Below are 22,777 nucleotides of genomic sequence, written 5' to 3' on the forward strand. Positions count from 1 at the left end.
CAGGATCATATTGTGTAGCATGGCACATACTATGAACATGTGTGCACATGTGACTGCAGAGTACTGCAAGGCTCCACCAAATATGTCAAGGCAGCGGAACGATGACTTGAGTATTCTGAGCACACACTCTATATTCCTGATTTGTGTGTGTGCCTCATTATGGCATTTTTGAGTGGGTGTGTGTGCATTTCTGATGGGTGTCTTCATCCACGGCTCCAGTGCATAGCCAGCATCCCCCACCAGATGGCCATATGGGATGTCCCCCCAGCAAATCCCTGATACAGCTGTGAGGAATGCCAATGTGGAAGTCGTGATAGCTTCCAGGGCTGCCAGCACACAAATTCATGATAATGTCCTGGGCATTGCACATGACCTGGCAGTTGATGGAGGGGAATCCCTTGTGGTTTATGTAGACCCTACCCTGATCACCAGGTGGTGCTTTGATGTGGATATGCATGCAGTCTATTGCACCCAGTACCTCCGGGTTTTCTGCTACACAGTGGAAGAGGTGCATATTGCTTATCAACTCCTCACGGGTGCTGGGGAAGTAAATGTTCTCACCAGCATGTGGTAGCATGGCATCCATGAACTGGTGGAATACCCTGTATGCAGATGCCTGTAAGACCCCCATGATATCCTCAGTAGGTCTTTGGAAAGTACCTGTAGCTAGTATTCTTAAGGCTACACATACCTTGGTATCCACTGGGATGGGTTCCCTCTGTTGGCTCTGGGTTTGAGTTGAGGCCGGCACAGCTCGATGATTTGCTGAAGTATGTCTCTGTCCACCCTGTAGTGTTCTACTGTCTCCAGATCATGTAGCCCTTGGTAGGTTACCCTGGGATGAACATCCTTCTCCTCCTCAGTCTGGAGCGGTTGTCAGCATTATCCTCCTCACCACAGTCAGCCTCCACCACATACTGATGTATCAAAGCAACAGCAGCCCCTAATATTTTGTCAGTTAAAATTCCCCCGCATGTGTACACCAATGGTGCAGAGTTTGTGGGAAAACCAGACTGAAAGGTGTTTGCACAGTTTATACTGTTGTACTGCAGGTGCTGCCTGTATGATTGCCTGGCTATGATACATTTCAGCTGCTTGCTATTTTATTTGTACTTGATTGCTTTTATTCTATTTCCCTTTTTTTCCCTTCCCATGTCCGCCCCTTTTAAGTCCTTTGGCATGCCATGCAAACCCAGTGCCCAAATGTAAACAGTTCTGCTATTTCCGGGGAGTTTTATTTAGACCAGGTGTGCACCATGCAAACCCGTTTAGCTAAAGTAAACACTTTGAAGCAAAAATGCCCCACCCCTGGATGTAAACATGCTCCTCATTTAATGGAATAAGTAAATATAGCCTCAGACACACACACTTGCTTAGCTGTGCTTAGCTAAGCTCAAATGGGAGCCGTGGAGCTCCAATGTGCTTACACCAAGCATGACACACACCCTTTTAATGTCAGCTGCTTCTCCTGCTTACACCACTGCCTTATAGCTCCTACACAGTTAGGTGCAGCCAGAGACTGGTTTCCCATTTAGTGCTTCAGTAAAATTTGCTCATTTGCATACCCCACTGCTTTAATCCCTGGTTACACCACTACACCAGAGCCTTCCTCCTAGGAAACCAGTGTTACCTGTTATTGTTTTGATTCTGCATGCCATAGACTATAATGGGGAAAAAGCAGATTTCACTTAAAACTGTCTTTTCACATTTTTTTTTTTTTTTTTTTGCATTTTCGGCATAATCCCATGTGCGTGCCTCTGCCCTATGCTTAAACGGCTGAAATGGGCCAAAAAAATGAAACTTTGATTTTCATATTTTTGCAACACTTTTCCATGCCAATAGCCATATATTTGGCTATTATAATACATGCTTTTTAATACATGCTTTACTTTGAGCTGTCATGCCTCCATTTTGATTTTTGCAGAAATGTATTCAAATACATTTCTGCACCTCACACTGTTCTTGCATGGATGCCTACCTGCTTACGGAATCACTAATTCATCTCATTTGCATGGTTTTCACCAGCAAATGAGGTAATTAGCATTAGTCAGTGGTGTCCGTGCAAGAATATTGCTGGCAGGCTCATGCGCACTCCCGGCCTTGTTTGCTGGATCGCTCGGCAACCATATTCCATCCAGGAGCTGCTACACTATTCCTGCATGGAGAAAACAGCTTACTGAATCCTGGGGATAGTCTTTGCCATATCTACTAGTATAATGTTTAATGTCTTCCTGTCCAATTGTGGTAATTTATTGTGTTAATATTTTAATTATTACTGTATGTGCATTAGACTTACTGTCATTCAAACTATGTGTTCATTGTTATGCCTTGAACAGGGACCAAAGCAATGTAATTTCATTCAGCTTGCACTGCTGTGTATATCTGATCGACAATAAGGTTTACTTTGAGTTTGACTTTGAATTAATATAAAATATTAATGGCAGTTTTTAATTGTGATTTGAGACGAAAAAAGAAATGAGGAAGTGATAAAAAATATGAAGTTATAAAATGTGGCAATTTAAAGATTTGGAATAATAATTTGTATACATACAGCTGAGGTGTATAAGACTGAACTATATTTTATTACATCACAAAGTTTAAATATAGCTATGGGAGAGATGTTTGTAGCAGGCTTTTCAGATCACTCAGCCATACAGATAGAGATACAAGAAAATAAGGAATGTATCAGATTGCGAAAAGTAATAAATAGAATAAACGAGAAATTATGGAATGAAAATGGAAAGAAAATATGTAAACAGTTATGGAAAGATCACATTTCTACTAGAGTGTGTTACAAAACCTGCTCTGAGTGGTGGCTAGCTGGTAAAGAAAAATATAAAAAAGTTTTTTTAGAATGGCAGTTGATTTAAGAAAAGCAGAGGAAAAAATATAAAAAGTATGTATACACACTTTAAATGCATTGTGAAAGAACAGAGAATTTATGAAAAGAATACAGAGAAAATTAAATAATTATTATTTAAACAAGATATTACTTAAAAGGTAAAAGAGTGAGAGGTATCCTCTTATCTGAGTAGCATAGTTAAAGAGAATACTAGTATAATGAGAGAAATGAAAGATGATAGAGGAGAGGTAAGAGGATCTCAGGAATAAATTATGAATATCATAACAAGTTATGTAAAAGGATATTTCAAAACAGAAAGTGCAAAAAAAAAAAAAAGAATAGCATGTTAAAAAATTAATAGAACAAGAAAATAAAGAATTGGAACATGAGATTTCCTTAAATGAATTAGATATGATACTTGGACAAGTTAATTTACAGTCAGTTTCTGGACCAATTTTATAAGAATTTTATGGACTGGCAGAAAAAAGAAAACACTTCTTAAAAGTTATTAGTGGTTAAATGAAGGTTTTGCGTATAAAGATTTATGCAGGGGCACACTTAAATTTATATGGAAAAAGGAAGATACAAATAAAATTGAAAAGTTGTGACTTATAGTGTTGAACAATGCAGATTATAATTTTTTTATGAAAATAATGTAGAAGAGAATAAGAAGTTATGTACCTACCATAACGTTCCATGTTAGTTGTCTTCTTCTCGCCTTCTGTCTTGCTGGATGGGGTTCGGAGCCGATCCTCGGCTCCGACTCGGCCTTCTACTAAAGCTCGAGAGCTATTTACTGGCTCGAGGCCTCCCCATATCCCACAATGCTAGGCGTCAGATACCCAGATCTCATTTGGTAGAGCTAACACCATGGAAAAAATGTTTAAGGACATCTGTCCAAACTACAAGGTTTACCTACAGTACTAAAAACAGAGGAGGATGTAACCCAGATAAAACTCAGCCAGAGGAAGAAGGCCTCAAAAGGGATTCTTCTCGGTCTGTCCAGGCTAGGGGGATGGAGGGTGGGATGCAAGAAAGAAGGCGAGAAAAAGACAACTAACATGGAACGTTATGGTAGGTACATAACTTCTTAATGTTAAGTTGTCTATCTCGCCTTCATTCTTGCTGGATGGGACAGCGTCCCTAGCACCTTAGCCCTGGGTGGGTCATCGGAACAGACTCTTGAGCACAGTGGAACCAAAATCAGCTTGACTCCTGGAGGCCATATCCAACTTATAATGTGAAATGAAAGTATGAGGAGTAGCCCATGTGGCTGCAGCACAAATAGATTCCATTGGTAGTCTTGCTTGAAAATCTACCGACGTAGCTAATGCTCTGGTGGAATGAGCTTTTGGTTTTGTAGGGAGTTCTTTATGTCTCAATTGATAAATCAAAGTGATAATAGAGGCCAACCACCTAGATAAGGTTACTTTAGAAACTGGCAGACCCTGCTTGCCCTCAGCATAGGATAGGAAGAGTTGGTCTGATTTTCTTGTTTGTTTAGTCCTATCCAAATAAAAACGTAATTGCCTATGAACGTCCAGTTGGTGTAACGTTTGTTCAGCTCTGTTCGAATAGTTAGGAAAAAAGACAGGTAGATCAATAGCCTGATTCAGGTTTGTCTCAGAAGGTATTTTGGGCAGAAAAGAAGGATTAGTCCTGAGTGAAACTCTATCCTTGTGAAACACAAGATAAGGAGGACGAATGCAGAGAGCTTGAAGTTCCGACACTCTCCTAGCTGAGGTGATGGCTACTAAGAAGAGAGTCTTCCAGGAGAGTAATTTTAAGGAACATGAGGCCGCAGGTTCAAAGGGAGGGAGAATCAAGGAAGTTAATATCAGGTTTAAATCCCACGGGGGTGGGGTATCTCTAACCGGGGGCCTAAGTAAAATAGTCCCTTTAAGAAAGGCCTTACAAAGTTTGTGGGACATGATGCTAGTTTCTGACAGGCCAGCATGGAAATTAGCGATAGCAGCCAATTGGACCCTAATGGTGGCAGACGAGGAACCTGCTCGAAAAAGTTCTGCTAAAAAATCTAGAATGTGATGGACAGGGGCTGTAAAGGGGTCTATATTTCTAGCCTCCGCCCAGAAAGAGAAACGTTTCCACTTACTAGCATAAGTCTTTCTGGTAGCAGATTTGTGCGAAGAAAGGATGATTTCACGCACTGGCTGAGAAATATGTGGAAGCCTGGCTAAGGTTGGAAGTGGAGTAACCAAGCTGTGAGGTTGAGAGACTGAAGGGATTGGTGCAGCCCGCCCGACTAATGGACCAAGAGGTCTGGCACTGGGACCAGAGTCCAAGGCTGCTCCAGCAGGTGACGATGCAGGAATGGGAACCAAATTTGTCGAGGCCAGTAAGGGGCAATGAGGATCATCCTGGATCCCAATGTGGTCGCTTTCTGAATTAGTTTGGGAATTAAGGGAAAGGGTGGGAATGCATACAGAAGACCCCGGGGCCAATCGTGAACTAGAGCGTCTCTGGGGGAGTGGCCGGGGAGTGGGAAGAGAGTGAAGAAATCGTCACACTTGCTGTTGAGAGGGGTTGCGAAAAGGTCGCAGCAAGGTTGACCCCATCTGCGGAAAATTTTGTCCGCTACTAACTGATTGAGAGACCACTCGTGAGGCGTGAGAATAGCTCTGCTTAGCCTGTCCGCTATGAAGTTGGACTTCCCGGGGATGTGCGTTGCTATCAGAAACCATTGAGAGGAGATCGCCCACTGCCAGAGTCTGAGTGCTTCTCGACATAAGGGATAGGACCTGGTTCCGCCCTGCTTGTTGATGTACCACACTACAGACATATTGTCTGTCTGAACTGCAATAGTCCCGGTGGGTAGAGAGTCCTGAAGAGCTTGCAACGCTAAAAGTACCGCTCTCATCTCCAAGACGTTTATGTGCAGGTGGTACTCTAGAGGTTGCCAAGTGCCCTGGACAGTCCTGCCCTGAAAATGCCCCCCCCCACCCGATCAGGGAGGCATCCGTTGTCACCGTGGCAACAGGAGGAGGAAGAACAAACGGTCTGCCTTGAAGTACTTGAGAGGAGACCATCCACCAAGACAGGTGGTCTTTGCATGATTGGGTGACTATTATGTTGTGAGACATCGGAAGCTGTTGAAAAGACCATTGGGTAAAAAGCATCCATTGAAGAATCTGCATGTGAAAACGAGCCAGGGGAATTAATGTGATTGCTGCTGCCATGTAACCCAAGGTTTTCAGTACAAATCTGGCCTGAATTCTCTTGCACTGTAGTAAGGTCTGGACATGTTGGCGGATGTCTGTTACTCTTTCTAAGGGAAGTTTTGCCAACAGCTCTTTTGTATTTAATCTTGCGCCTATAAAGGTTATAGACTGACAAGGTGACAATGCAGACTTTTCGAAGTTTATAGAGATACCTAGCTCGGAGCAAGTTTGGATGGTATAATCCCTGGCTCGCACTAGCTGATGCCTGGTGGAAGCAGTCAGGAGCCAGTCGTCTAGATATGGAAACACCTGGAATCCTCGGCGTCTCAGGTGAGCCGTAACCACTGCCATGCATTGGTGAACACCCTGGGGGCTGTGGTGAGACCAAAGGGCAGGGCTCTGAATTGATAGTGACTGGCTCCCAGCCGGAAGCGGAGAAACTTTCTGGAGCGTCTGTCCATTTTGATATGGTAGTACGCATCCTGAAGGTCTATGGAGCACATCCAATTGTCCTGACCCAAAAAGGGTACAATGGACTGAAGCGTGACCATCCGGAACTTCGTTCTTTGAACAGATTTGTTTACCCTGCTGAGATCCAAAATGGGTCTCCAGTCCCCTGTCTTTTTTGGTACCAAAAAGAACTTGGAGTAAATCCTGGATTCTTGCTGGTCTGCTGGGACTGGCTGGATGGCCCTTTTTTCTAGCAGTTTTGAAATTTCTAGTACTGCTTGATTCCTTAGACTGGGTGGAACATCTGGAAGGGACCTGTTTGTTTGTACAGGGATGTGGACAAAGGGGATTTTGTAACCCTTGGATATGACAGACTGTACCCATTTGACTTGTGTGAGGAGTTGCCAGGCTTCTGGGTACAATGACAATCTTCCCCGACTGCCTCCGAAGGTGGACAGTCGGGCAGCCCCTCAGGGGTGCTGAAAGGGTTTGTCAGAGAAAGATTCTCTGCTACCCTGATTTTGCCGACCCCCTCTGCCCCTCGGGCAGCGTCTATCATTGTTCCCTCCTCTGCCCCTGGAGGGAAACTCACCACGTGTGTCAGGCATGACTCCCTGGGGTTTCCGAAACCACATTTTTCCACTCTTCTGACCTTTAGGGTATGGTCTAGAGGGAGTAGAAAAACGGACTCCCATGGCAGAGAGATTCTTGCCTTCCTGCTCACACCTGGTAAGGGTATCCTTCACCTGTGGTCCAAAGAGAGCTGAACCATCAAAGGGGGTATTGGTGAAGGATGCCTTAAAGGGGTCAGCAAAGTTGCATAACCGCTTCCAGGCATGTCTTCTCAAAGCCACGCCTGTACCTGTGGCCCTACTCACCCCATCGGCTGCATAAGAAATGAGCCGCATGGAAGAGTTGACTATAGAGTTAAGGGTCGCCAGCTGGGAGTTAATCTTGTCCTGAGAACCCACAGCTAATGGATCCTGAAGGGTATCACCCAGTTCCTTAAGAAGATCCATTTGAAGGCGGGTGAAATGGCACAGATAATTCAGCAACCGCATGGAAAAGGTAGCTGAAGAAAACATCCACTTCCCGTACCTGTCCATTGTCCTAGATTCTTTATTAGGTGGATGGACAGGCACTGAAGGGTCAGCCAACTCCTTCATAGTGGCTGCTACCACAACCATGGCATCAACAGGGACACCTTTTGTCAGAAATTGTTTGTCGGATGGGGCTGTAATGAACTTAGTGGGCCTGCGGGGAGTTGGCTCCACTGTGTCCGGGGCTGTCCATGCCTTTTGAGCCACCACTTCCATGAGCGGGTCAAAAGGTGGAGACACCCAGGAGGTGGAAGGGCGAGAACCAAACGCATCCAGGTACACCGACTCGTCCTCGGAAGGGTTAAGGGCAGTCCAGTTCCCCCTCTGCCTAAGGATCTCTAGGATGTCTGAAAAGGAGACATCCTCAGAGGGGGACCTTGGGGACCCTTCCGAATCCTCCAAGTCGGTATCAGACGTGACTGACTCGGGGGAGTCAACATGATTCCTCTTACATTTTCTCTTCCGAGGGGGCTCCTCCGAATGATCAGGGGAGGCCTCGGAAGAGGAAGATATGCCCAATGGGGTGACCTGGAGCGTCTGTTCTCCACGCTTGGGGTCAGGAGGGTGGATAGAGACCGATGCAGGCACCATGGGGGGAGGAGCCGAAGGGGCTGATCATGGAGCCGACACAGTAGTCAGCACGCTCCTCATGACCTCGAAGGCGCCCCTGTCAGGCAGAACAGAGGGTCCCCCCTCTGAAGAGATGTGAACCCCTCCCTGCACCGAGAGGGATGGCTCAGAGGCCGATATCGGGGCCGAGCTCACCTGCGCCGAAGCCCCGAGAGGAAGAACGGGGTCGGACAAGGGTCCAATGCCACTCGCCCCCTCAGAGCCGACGAGGGAGTCCTGGTGCCCAGATCCCTCCAAGGAAGGAACCAATGAAGAGATCGAAGCCGATGAAGGAGCCAAAAGGTGTGGTATTGGCTCCGGCGTTTCCAAGATTCAAGCCTCAACCAGCTCCGGCTCCGAACCAAAAGGGGAGTCGGAGGAGGAACTGTTGAAGACACCGGGATAGCCACAGTCGGTTAACATCTTGGCCAGGGCCTGCGATTTAAGTAGTCTACTGACCACCCTCTCTAAGTCATGGTTGGGTAACCTGGAGACCGAGAGGAATGGGACATATGGCTCGTTTGGTGACCTCGGAGCCAAGCGAACCGATTCTAGGGAAGGGGACCTCAAACGTTTCCGGCCTAATGACGGTTTCAACATTAAAGTCGGAGCTGATAGAGGTCTAGAGGTGTCGGCCCCAGCCGGAGCCGACGAAGGGGCAGATGCTCCACCTGGCGACGGCTCCGAACTGGGAGCCGACGGCTTGGCGGGCTTTGAGGATTTCCCCGACTGAGGCTTCGCCAGGGATCCCTCTGGCTTGAGTAGGCCTCTCAAGATACGTTTGTTCCTACGCTCCTGCAGGACTATCGGGCTGAAGGCATGACAGACCGAACAGGAGTCCTGCAGATGTAGGGAACCCAAGCAATACACGCAAGAAGTGTGACCATCTGTCAGAGACATCTTCTGACAGCACGAGTCACACTTCTTGAAGCCTGAAACTTTGGTATCTTTGGACATACTGGCCCGGGGATACCAAAGAGAGAAAAAATGTTACACTAGTGCTTAAACCAGACACACAGACACAGTCACACGCCCGCACTAGATAAGGTAACAGTAGTGAGTAGAAAAAATATCACAAACACCCAAACTTAATAAAAATAACTACAACAATCTAAATAAAAATTATAAGGCTAAACACTACACCTATAGTTACAACAAGGGGGGTTAGCCATTAATAGAGAAGGAACAAGGGGGGGAAGGGGGGAAACTCTCTAACAGAAAATGAGTTTCCTAAGTGGGACAAACTAGGGGATACACAGTACAACTACACTAAAAGTTAAGACAATCTAAGTCTAAGAAAATAACAGTTAAATTTTAGCTAAAAAAAATAAAAAAGGATTAATACGACCTGAGCCAGTAAAAAACGCAACCTCGTAGCTGAAGCGGCAAACAAGATCTGGGTATCTGACGCCTAGCATTGTGGGATATGGGGAGGCCTCGAGCCAGTAAATAGCTCTCGAGCTTTAGTAGAAGGCCGAGTCGGAGCCGAGGATCGGCTCCAAACCCCATCCAGCAAGAATGAAGGCGAGATAGACAAATTAACATTGAAAAGTAAAATGAAACATATGGAAATAGTATATATAGTTTAAAGAGAAAAGGATGTCAAGAATTATTATTGATAGTAAGGGAAATTATGGATGATGGTATAAACATGTCTGAGGAGATCATGGTTGATTGAAATAAAACATTTGATATAGTACAACATGATCTTTTGGGAAAATTATGGAAGACTATAAAATGTACATTATTTATATTAATTATGAATGTATTAGAGATGTAAATTTGCATATGAAAGGTGCTACTTATATTACAAATAAAAGGATAAAAAGTCCAGTTATATTTACTTATGCAGATATTATATTGATTATGAGAAACAAAATATGGATGAAAGATGTTACATGTTATGCACATCAATGTTTGAATACAATAGGCATGACTTTAAACAAAGAAAAAGTGAAGGACTGGGTAATATAGTAAAGATAGGAGTATATTTTTGATGAAATAAATTTCTGGTTATGAATAAGATTTGTGTGGAAAAATGTAAGGAAAAATGGAGCAAGATAATAAATGAAATAAAGGAGCTTTTTTTAAAAAAAAACATAGAACAAGCTATTGTTTAATGAAAATGCTTATTTGATTAATTTATTTATACTGGGAAAGACTGCATATTTAGGTAGTGTCTATATGTTACCAATAATCTATGAAAAAGAAATAGTGCAAGTATTTTTTTTTCTTTTATATAAGGTTCGAGACTGAATCCAGTAAAGAGATGAGTCTTTTATGGATAAGGAAGATGGAGGTTAAGGATTAATAAACCCAATTATTTATGCTTTTTCTCTAAATTTATATAAAGTTTTGCTTTGAATAAATGATAAAAATGAGTACTAGGAAATTTACTAAAGTACAAATATGAGCAACACTGGGGTATGTTAAAAAATTCGAAAGAGGAAAAGTATGTTTAAATAAAGAACTGAGATGTTATCAAAAAATCCTTTATGGAAAAAATGATGAAACAGAAAATATGAGAAAAGTGTGGTACAAAATTTGATACAATATTATGTTAATCCTTGGGTTGAGCCAGCGAATGAAAAAGTTAAAGTTATAAAAGCATGAAAAGCATGGTGAAATAAACAAGTAGATTGTCAATATTTTTTATGGAGATTAGTGATTAATAAATTACCAGTAAAAGGAAAACTAAAACAGAAATCACTGGGCCTACTGAAGAACAGTGAAATGAAATAAAATCTGGATGTTTGACAGGAATGGCAAGATAAGTGTAAACATAAGAGACCATGTTGCACTGTCTTTCTGACAGTGCTCACTAAGTGCCTTCTGGCTTTGGAAGATGGTAAAACACTTAGCTCTTTTTTTTCTTCTGTAACTAGTAGTACACGGAGCAGATAAAGGTCCATGCACTAGAAAAAATTATGATTGGGTCTCTGATCATAACTCTTAATTATGTTCTCTCGACATGGATGCCAAGATTCACCTCTCAAGCTTCTCTCTTGAAATGAATTTATTGGCATCCATGTCTCAAACACGTGGTTATGACGGGTGACCTAATCACAGTCCTCTGTATTGTACCCTCAAATGTATCTTTCAACTGTCCATATTTTCATGGAATGTCCAAATTTATGCTGCATATTTGATCTGATCCTCATAAAGTTTGTGGTTTTCTGGCAAATGTTTTAGGATTGAAGTCACAAAATGATGCAGATTTGAGTTTCAGATTACATATCTATCAGAAAATAGATGCTAACATCAATTATGTTATTCTATAAACTGTTAAGTTTATAAGAACAATGTTTAAAATGTGTCCCTATTTTAGGGTCTTTGTCCTCCCATTACTTTAGGCTTTGTCCAGATTTCTTGTACTAAAGAGTTTAAGAGATAGCAGAAAACAGTGAAATGTAAATGCTTACTTTATTTAAGCATCAAATTTTGTTTGCAATCTGTGTTAAAACTGTTTCTTTATTAGTTCATGACTGATTATAGATAACATCAAGGTTATTTTGTAATCTTTGTTGCACTTTTTGAATAAGGGTGTTGTGTGACTGTACTATGTTCCTCCAGCAGGCTGGCTGTAAGGTGCTTTTTTTCCTTCAAGTTTATCTCATGGGCTGCAACTGTTTCTGGATGCTGTGTGAAGGAATATATCTGCATACCCTTATCATCGTAGCAGTTTTTATCGAGAAGCAGCAGCTACGCTGGTATTACTTATTAGGCTGGTGTAAGTAATCTTAGCATTATAATCCTTTTCATTTACTTTGCAGGTACTCCCTACAGGGGTCATTAAGGCATTCATGAGTCTATCTGCATTAACAAATGTAAAAAAAAAAACACATATCAAAGTAAAATTAGCTGTATTGATCTTACTTCAAGAAATGTTCTGAAGCATGTACTGAATAACCTGGTTTATGTCTTCTAGTCTCCGTCCATGTATCAGAATTTTCAAAATCCATGTTCACAGAAACAAGGTTTAATTTTGCATATGCAGGTATCACTTGCACCTGGGTTAAAAGGTATGCTTGTCAACGCAGACCCCACTCATTACCCACTGCTCTGACTGACTGTTTAGATCTTCTTGCAATCGCTACAGCAAAATGTCCACTCTCAGTGTTAAAAGTTGTGAGAAACAGCATGGATCCCAAGGCCAAAAACTGCTCGTCTTGTTAAAAAATACTAAAGCAGGCCTTTCACTAGTTGTGTGTCCTCTACCATTTATAGTCACATGATACCCCCAGCTGCAGTGACTGCTTATATAGTAGCATCACCAGTGCTGTCTCTCACATGATCTTCTTAGCTATCAAGATCATTATGGAAATAAGCTTGAGAAAAGTCATGGAAATGAACATTACTCAACAGAATATTTGGAGTGACATCAGTCCAGAAATATCCAAAATATTTAATGAGCTGTCTGTGGACTGTGTATTCATGTTATTTGCTTCCTGTTCAGGTTAGAGTTTGAACTTTAAGTCTGCATCCTTCTGGTCACCTTTCTCTAGAGATAAACTGTAGAAAATTATTCCCTGGCTTCAGATTTTGTGAATATATTACCGATAAAGATAAGAACCCCCCCCCCCCCCATACTTCACCATTTTGTGTCAGTCAAAGGTTCAGGAACAAGTTCATCAGTTGTAGGGGTTGGGTCTAACTCCAGCCAGCCTGTGTTTTTTTTCCCTCAGAGTGATTATCAAAATTCGTGCCTCCTAGCTAAAATCAATTCCACTGTGTGGCAAACTAGTTATGCTTCTGCTCAGGCTCACCTGTGGAAGCACCATGCAACAGATTGACAGCCATGTCTACGAGAACACTTTGGAACTGTCGGCTACTAATAGCTTAGCTGAAACTCCCTCCCCACAACCCCTGCACTGACTCCTTCAGCAGCCCCGCAGTAGCAAGTTTCCCAGCCAATGCCAGTTATGCTGGTAAATGCCAGTCTGGTGTATCTCCACACCTACATTATCTTCTACTTCTTAAACTCTTGACTTTTGTCAGTACCCCTACAAGCTCCAGTCTCATGTTTCATGCAAGGCACTAACAAGAAATTGTTTTGCCTTAATTTTGAGTCTTTTCTGAATCCTGTAACATTTGGATGGTGAGTAAGCTACACAGAAACACTATGAATATGGCTAGCTACCATGGTGTCTTTAACCAGACAGAGCAATCTAAAATAAAGTGTAACATATGGCTTATGGCTTCCTATAGCTAGTTCATTAGCATTTAGAGCAGTATATCCTAACCTAGGGGCAGCTTTTGCATCACTAAAGTTTCTGAGACACAGCTTGAGGAACTTTTCCCTACAAGTCTTGACTGTCAAAGTTTCTGAAGTCTATTTTCTTGCTGCACTACTGGTTTTGACAGTTTGTGCTGCTCTTCTTTGTCTGGACTTTGGCATATTTTTCTTGTTCAAATATCTGCAAATTTAATTTATACTGATGTACTGTTTTTCCAACTGCTTTAGACTGTAGACTGCTCCATAACTTTGTAATTGTATTCAATCTCCAGTTTGCAAATCCGACAGTCTTTTGCAGTTTTTATCATACCACTATTTTTGTCCTGCTGATTTTTCCATCATTTTATTTACTTTGAACTGACTTTTAGGCAGCAATAATGCAGACAAATTAGGAAAAATGTTGCTTGTTAACATTTGGGCTAATGAAAGCTAGCGTCCACTGCAGTGGAGTAATTGTATATTCCAAAATTGCGAGATGACAATCCTTATAGCTTTTGCTACTGCTTTCATAGTTGCATGTTTTTACTGGCTGAATTTTTTTCCCATTTATCACTGTTTTTCATTGTTAAATGGATTTTTTTGTAAAACACTTGAATTATCACCAGCATAAAATTCTGGTAAGAATTTTTGACTTTTTTATTGCAGACGAAGGTCAGATCAGACAAGGTCAGGTTTTCTGTGTTTCAAAACTGTAGTCTGCATTTCACTACTTATACTTCCAGTTGTGTCTTCCAGTTTATTTCAGGGAACTAAGAATAATAATGTGCACATGCTTTAATATATGGCCTTTTTGAACTGTAGCATCTCATGGTCCACTAAACTTCACAGGCAGTTATTCTTGAAATAAATATATTTCTTCAGTTCTACAGATGTATTTCTCCACTCTGACAGAGTTACCCACCAAACTACACATTAGAAATACAAATAGGTCTTAACGTCAGAATCTAATTGCGATGCTAACTTCTCTTCTACATTAGCAATTCATTTGGAAAACATTCAGAGAGGTTTTCTCAGCATTATGAAGAATGTATTTGAGCAATCATCTGGTGATTGATTTCTTATCTTTGCAAAAAAAAAAAGTTGTTTCTTGAGCTACTCCTCTTTTCGAAACAGTAGCGTGTGTTGCGCTGCTTTTGTAGCCTGGAAACATTCTTATTCCAGTTTTCTGTTCCAGAAAACATAAGATCATCATTTCAGGGCTACTTCTGACTTTCATACTCTCCATGAAAAGAGCAGTAACATGTATTCTTTCTTCACTTCTGTTGTATTGCAAAACACTTAAGAGCCAACATCATGGATATTCCCTTCTGATGAGGAATTTGACTTCCTTGACAAGTTTGAGAAGAAAAGTTATACTTGCATTACAGTCCACTTGAGATAACAGCTTACTAAGCATCACAAAAAAAAAATAATAATAATAAAACAAATCTAAAATATCAGACTACAATTGCTAATTTATACACATAAAGTGCAAAATTAGTAGTTCCTCAACTTAGGTGGTACTATTGAAGTATTTTACCCAATCACAACTCACACTCTATTAGCTAATAACACTGTGCAATGATCTCTTTTTTTTTCCATCATCTAATTGACGGGTCAGATAGTTACGTTTCTAGAAGCCTCATTATTTCAGAACTCAGATCTCATGCTTTTATGTTCAGTGTGTCTAACAGTAGTCTGTTCATATAAAACATTATAAAAAAAAACTAAAACAGTGAGTAAAAAGGTCAAACAGAAAATCCAATCAGTAAAAAACAAAATAAAAATCTAGCAAGGCTAGACTTTCCTCTGTGTGATTCCTTAAACCTCTTGTATCAGAGGCAACATCGGATATATGCAAATGACCCATTTAGAACATCAGGTGTTTCAACTATATGGCAATTCTGAATGTCCATGACGTTTTCTTTTTAAGTCTATTTATGGACAAATTCAGGCCAATAAATCCAAACCCCACTAGCTGTGGGCATGCATGTTTCAGCCTTCTTATGACATCATTAGCACAGCATAAGTGGAATGTTTGGCTAACCTTTAGAAACACGTGGGCAGTCATAATTTCCATTTACAAAATATAGAAAACACTTGAAACATCATCTTTAGTTACCTGACACAGCAACCTTAAAGTAAAATACCTGTACTTAAATCTACTACAAAACATCTGTTTCCTTATGTGTCAGATTTGCAGTTACTAATTTACCAGGAATCAAACCCTGCATTTTTTGACTTTATATAAAATCTGAATATTTTACTTGGTTTTACTATTAACAAAAAATGTCTTAAACATTTTAGACACAACTTACTCTGGTTTACTTTCTTGGATTATAATGCTGGTTAAAAAATAACACAAATAGAAATTTCTTCCTATTGTACTCCTCTTTTTTTCAATCACTGCTAACTTGTCTGATATAGAACTTAACTTTAGCTACAATCTGGAACAGTAGCAACTTTTTAGCCTTTTGTCTATATCATATATCAGATTAACTAACCCTCACTCTGGTTTTCATTCCACTCAATGTTCAGTGAAACTCCTCCTACACTCCAAATACAGTTACCTTTTACACAATTCTGCAGATATGATTGTCCTCTCTTCTACATGTCTACCCTTTGAAATCATATCAAAAATAGTTGTGCCTGTTACAGAAACAAACTTGTCTTTACTATAATCCTAATTAATTACATCTACTGTGGGTTCCAGTTTACCTAGGATATCCATTTTATGATTATTGGATTACGAGGCTGACATAACGGTTAATATAGTTGCCTTATAAACATAAATTGCATGGTTTGATTCTGACATGGGCCTAATTGGCTAGGCTTAAACCTATTTTACCAAAGGGAGAGTGGCATAATGGTTAAGATATTTACCTTACAGACACAAGCTGCAGGGTTTGATTCTCACATGGGTTAATTGGGTAAGTTTAAAATGGCCCACACAGGCAGTTAGCCTACTACTAATCTGTAAATCTAAGGAATAAATTGATTAATTCATACTTTCTTCCCCTTTGCAAAAATACTGTTTTAAAATGTGTTATGTCACTATATCATTCAATTTATTAAATGCTAATCTGTGGTATAACAAGATTAAAAATGAATAACCTTTTCATGTAGCTTTATTAGACGTCCTACACTTAATACAATTAGAAATTTCTACTAAAATCCAAAGAGTAAAATAAGTAACCTTTAAGCTGAATAACGAACCACGTCAGGGCCGTCCAGACCAGAACAAATTAAACTTTTAATTACTACAAAGATAAAAACACATTAAACACGTTAATATACAAATTTAAAATGTGTTATCTGTGGTTAAGCACTTTCGCCTAGATAAGACATCATCAGAACCGCATTCAATGATCAAAATTTCCTTTAAATACCCTAAAGTACAGCTGATGGAACGCACCAATGAATATGACCAATCATCATCTCAAAGCATGAAGGACCAGAAAAGTAAGAGTTATAAAACAACCATTTAGCATTGAAGGGCATATCCAAAAAATAAATATTTGTTCATACATTTGGTCAAGAAAAATATATTCTCATTACTAAAATACATTTAAATCATATTTGCCCTTTTCAATTTGCTTGTAACAGAAATGTTTTCATTCAAACCAAGATAGTTCGCGTATCGTAATGGATATGCCAATACATTTCTCTCTGTAGTAAATAATTTGTCCAATCACCAGGGAAAACTTCAGTTTTAATCTGCGACAGTACCAAAAATTTAAATTGTCTGAACCCAGGGCACTTTTATTATCATTACAATGTATACTATATAAATGTTGGTATAGTCTCTTATTCAGAGAATTGACAGATATGCCTATACAGAAGGCTGCACGGTTTACATTTCAATTGCCAAGGGACGTTTCAGTGACCATGGGTTGTCGAATGACATTTGGCCGACCCGTGTTGCTGATCCTTCCCTTGTGCAAGTTCCATTTCAGTGAGTGTTCAGTGCATTCGCAAAGATGAGGTTGGTCATTGAACTAGAGATTGTGGTGCAGTGGGGATCGGGAAATGTACCCCTTTCCCACTGTAGTGTGATCTCAGAGTTGGAATACATATTTTGCAGGGGGTGTGGGGGCACAGCCCCCCATGGGAGGTGCAGGGGGAATTGTCCCCCTGCAAAATCCTCACATTACATCTGGTGCAGTGTAGGACTGCATTCTACTAATGTCAAGTAAGGTCGCATTTGCATATTAATATGCAGATTCGACATTTTGCACATCAGTACACTCCATTTTCGATTTTCCAAGTCGATATTACAGCATTTCAGCCAACTGCATTTCATACTTATGATAGTAAACCAGGCTGTACAAGTATTGCATAATGCGAGATATACTGCTCTTTGTGAGCCATGTGATGCCTGTGCCCTGGCCCAGCAATCAAGGAGCCTCAATCCTCACCACTAACACCAGAGAGGGCGTCTCATATATGAGGAAAGGATAACAAATACACACAGTAAAGTGCAATTTCCCTTAAGAGCACACAGATCACAGTCAGTCAGGGGCTGGTCGCTCCCTTGCTCCCCAGGTCTCCAATAAGACTGCCCACTGGCACAGCTACAGGGTCCAGATCTCAGCCTAGTGGGCAAGCTAAAACCTCTAGCACCCTCTGTGTACATCCATTTCTTCGTGTCCCTGCCCAGGTAGCTGACACACACACATTGAGAAGAGTTTATACAACCACATGCACAACTGGGGAAGGCTGGCACAGGTTCTCCAACTGTGCCCCCTTTATCCAGACTATATGGTAGTACCCTGCCACCACCCACTAATAATTATTAGCTACTCAAAGGCCCTTAAAAGGGTGTCCAATGGATAATAATATTGCACAATAATAACTTGACACCCTTTTAAGGGCCTTTGGGTAGCTGATAATATTAGCTGGGTGGTGGCAGTAATTACTACCGTATAGTGTGGGCAAAAGGAGAACAGCTGGAGAACTTGTGCCAGCCTTCCCCAGGAGTGCTGTGTGGTTGTATAAACTTATCTCAAAGTATGTGTGTCAGCTACTTGGGCAGGGACACGAAGAACTGGTTGGACAGCATTCTCATATATCTGGTGTTAGTGGAGAGGACTGAGGCTCCTTGATTGCTGCGCCAGGGCACGGGCATCACAAGCCACAACAAAATTTGTCCCCATTTCTAATATCATTCAATTTAGTCTGCCAAATACCCTCTGGCTAGTGCAAATATATGGGCACTGATTGCACCACCAGCAATTTCTAGTTACTTGGTGGCCCTTTCTTCTCAAACACTGACCTCTCTAAAAGTGGCTTTGTTTCTTTTATCCTTGAAAGTAAACTTAGGAAAAGGGGAAACATTTCTTTTAATACCATCATCACATTGGACTAAATGCCAGTTCCTCTGAATAACAGCTTGAATATCACCAGCATCTAAAGAATAATGCAAAACCATATTGTCTTTATTGAAAAATGTAGAATGTAATTCTGACAGGTCTCCTACCATATATCTAAGCCCTGAAGTCAAAAGTGGAAAATATCTGCTGCATCTATGGGCCTAGACTTCACTTTGTAGTTGTTCAAGTAAACCAGATGGGTAACCCCTGTTGAGAAACATAGCATTCAAGATTTTGAATTGGTTTAAGCACACAGTATTATCAGTTGCTAGCCTCAAAACTCTAATAAATTGACGTTTGATCACTCCTTTCTTTTGACAGACAGGAAGGCATTGCAAAAAGTGGGTTTTCGATATACCTGTGTTTTAATTCCTCCTAAAGGTACGGCAGAAATCTCAATGTCCAAAAAATTGTTTTCTTCTTCTCATTAACAACAGATGTAAACTTCAAAAATGCAGTGCTTGATTGTAAAACCTCTAAGAATTCACTAATGATTTCTTTGCCGCCTTCCCAAATAATCAATAGATCATCCAGGTAACGAAAGTAACCGTTACATTTTATAAAACAGGGGCTTTTAAATATAAACTCTAATTTTGACCAAAGCAGCATGGCGTTGGCAAACAATGGGTACCATGATGCCCCCATGGTAACACCTATTTGACTAAAAAACTTGCCATTAAAAGTCAGAAAATCATGTAATTTCATATCCATGCACTCTATGACCATGTTCGTCTCAATGGCATCCAAGCCACCGAATCTCCTCACCACTTATCCGAACCACTCAATACCAATATCTTGTTGGATTACAGTAAAGAGACTTTGAATGACACGTCACAAAAACAGAATGGTCTAAGTAAATGTCTCTCAGTTTATTAAGTAAATCTCATGAATCCTTGACAATATGTTTTAAGGGAACAAAAATACCTTTCAAATTAGCATCCAGAAATTTTGCAAGTGGTTCAGTGGCTGAACGTCTAGCAGCTACTATAGGGCGCAATGGTGGACTGAATAGACAAGAGTATATTTTCAGAATCCCAAAAATTTTGGGAATCACAGAATGTTCAACCCTCAAAAAATATATACAAGTCGTCTGATATATGGTCAAATAAAATAAGTTAATCAAGAGCTACTTTTATGGCCCGGTAGGCAATGTTGATTTCATTCACTGACACTTCAGTGTATACCTTTTCATCATTTAATAATTTTAAAAGATGTCCGGTGTATTCATGGACATACATAATGACCCATCCCCCCACCTTTATCTGGTCTCATGCGTCTTATATTCTTATCCTTCATAAAATAATTTAAAATACATTTCTCTTCCTGGGACATATTATAATACTTGTGTCTTTTTTGTTATTCAATAATTCACAAATGTCCTTTTCACAGCTTTCTCTAATACATTTAACACCAGATGCAAAGGAGGGTTTGCTACATTTCTCCATTTCAATGTATTAACCTGTTTATCTAAATTCTTGTTTTCATTTAAAATAAGCCCAAAATTTAACTTACGGGTGAACATCTTCAAGTCCACCAAAGTGTCCTCTACAGTAGCTATACTGGCCGGTATAAAATTATAGCCCTTCAAAAAACTTTGTGATGCTCTGGGCCTATAGTCAAATTTGTGAACTTGTATATATTAAAGCCAAAGAATGATGCAATAAAAACAGTATCTGGGTGTAGACCACTTTGTTCCAGTTGGCAATTCAAATCAAATAACCTCAGGCGTGCACTCTCTGATTGTTGTATTTCTTCCATCTCCTGCCTCTCGAAGAGGTCCAAATTGGCTCTGCCTGTTGTTGGTATATAGTCCTCTTGTTTGCCAGTCTCTCCGAATGCCTCAATGGTGTTTTCTCTAAAGGGACTTCTTGACCATTCGTATTCCTGGTTGCTTCTTGAACATTATTGTCGTTTACCAACTGCTGAGTTGTTGTTTTATTTATGGGACCGGGGGAATTTGGATAAATTGTTTGATTTCTACAGTCCAATTCATCTCTGGCCATTTATTTTCTTTCCTGGCCTTAAAGCTGTATTAATTTGTTGTCAAATGTAGAAAAAACTTTATTATATTCACGTCAGTGTCTCAGAAAATTGAGATCCACAGTAATGGCATCCACAAGCTTGGAAATATTGTCTATAAGCTTGGTCATACACCTTTCATTATCTTTGATTAACAAGCGAGTTAAATCCAAGCCAGTTCCATCAGAGTTCTAACAACTCCAAATGAAATGGTGAATTGAACTCCATCCCTTGTGGATATTTCCATATGCGTAAACGCTTGGATACATGTTGTCTGATTATTTCATTTTTCTAAATCAGCAAATCTAGTATGTACAAATCGTATTTCATAAAGAGACCAGAATACTTTCAGTTTTGTCTTCAGTGGATGTGCAATAAATACATTTTAAAACAATGTTTATTTTTATGTTACCTAAGTGCTCTTTTGGATATTCAATAAAAATAGCACATTTTTATTGCATTTTCCAAGACAGATAAAACATTTTCATTCACTGTTTAATACTAAGATATATGTTTTCATTCCTGCAAATATATAATGTTCTCAAAAAACATATCCTGTATATATCAGAATCTTTGTTAAATTATAAAAATTATTCTAGCAATTCTGTAACCACAAAGCCTTGCAATTAAATCCTGCATTTGAACCACATAAAAGGACTTGTGCAACTCATTGCATAATTGCACATGTAAAATTCATTCATGAAATCAGCATTAAAAAGTGCCATATAAAGTAAACCAAAACCTATTTGCATTAAGCTGCAAACTTTAAAATGTTACACTAGCATACCTCTCAACTGTCTGGATTTTCACAAATGACCAGATTTTGCCTTATATGTTTGGCCTTTTCCTCATAAAGGTTGTGTTTTGAGGCAAATCACCGAGGACCGAAGTCACTAATAATGATATAGATTTGAGTTTCAGACTTTATATCCTTCAAAAAATGCATCCCAACACATATCCTGTTATTCTAGAAACTTTCTAAGTTTGTAAGAGAAATATTTAAAATTTGTCCCTATTTTTGGTCCTTTGTCTACCCACTCCCCCAGTGTATCAGGCTTCGTCCAGATTTCTTGAGTTAAGTTGTTAAGAGGCATGCACACTAGGAAACTAACCATCCCCAAAGTGCAAACATTCAAACATATACATGTCTGTGCAAATGTCGTTGTGTTGAGGGGGTAAGGTGCATCCATGTGTACGTAAAATTTCATATTTAATTAGCCGTGCACAAATCTGCAAATGCCATTTAAAGAAAGTCATGCAGAAAATACTGAGTAAATAAATGGCATACGTAAAGAACAATGCAGTATTTCCTGTGTCTGTGAATCACAGTCTAAAGCAAAACCATCACGCTATAAGTAATGTCTCACAACTGAGACAATATCACTTTTCATATGAAAACAATTTACTTCACATGTAATGCCAGTGTTAACAATAAAATTGCATGGATATTCCCCCTTATTTCTCTTTTTTATTAACGAAAAATAACACATAGCAACACAAAGGTTTAACCATCTGCACAGTAGGCAAATTGAAGTGTGAGGAATCAAATCCAGCATTCTGAAATGAAAAAGAAATTTATTTTGTCACATTAACTGACAATAAAGTTATTTTTCCTTTTGAAATGTAAAATCACTGGTCAAATATGCAAGTTTTTTTTTTCTGACATATCAGAGACGTTGTTGGAAACCATCAAGATGTCAGATTAGAATTTATATTTTTCCAAGTAGCCAGCATAGTAATACATCTAGAATTTATGTGAAAGTAAGACAGTTACTAATGTTTCTGCAGATTATGACAAGTTGTGGAAATAAACTTTTGTTAATTTAGCACATTTACTTTTTCACAAAAGCAAACTCTCCCTATATAAACATACATCTAGCGTTGTTGCCTCACAGTAAGACGCTGTCTGGTTCGATTCTCAGCTAGAACGTCTTCTGCGTGGAGACATGCGTGAATGGGCGTACCTTCGTTGAAGGTTGTGCATCAGGCCT

The 22,777-nt window shown here is 40.0% G+C and overlaps 1 protein-coding gene across 5 annotated transcripts in view; it reads left to right on the plus strand.

Moving 5' to 3' along the window:
• The window catches only part of LOC122811806 (calcitonin gene-related peptide type 1 receptor-like), a 1,193,346-nt gene that overhangs the window by 608,112 nt on the left and 562,457 nt on the right, over positions 1-22,777 (plus strand). For 4 of the 5 annotated variants that reach the window (XM_044083884.1, XM_044083886.1, XM_044083883.1 and 1 more), the window contains exon 8: positions 11,754-11,910. In XM_044083884.1, the coding sequence (XP_043939819.1) occupies positions 11,754-11,910 (157 nt within the window). The remainder of the gene's footprint in view (positions 1-11,753; positions 11,911-22,777) is intronic. The other variant, XM_044083888.1, reaches the window with a different exon arrangement.

Source organism: Protopterus annectens, chromosome 9.part0, assembly GCF_019279795.1.
Source record: "Protopterus annectens isolate FY-2018-M chromosome 9.part0, PAN1.0, whole genome shotgun sequence".
Classification (NCBI taxonomy): domain Eukaryota; kingdom Metazoa; phylum Chordata; order Ceratodontiformes; family Protopteridae; genus Protopterus; species Protopterus annectens.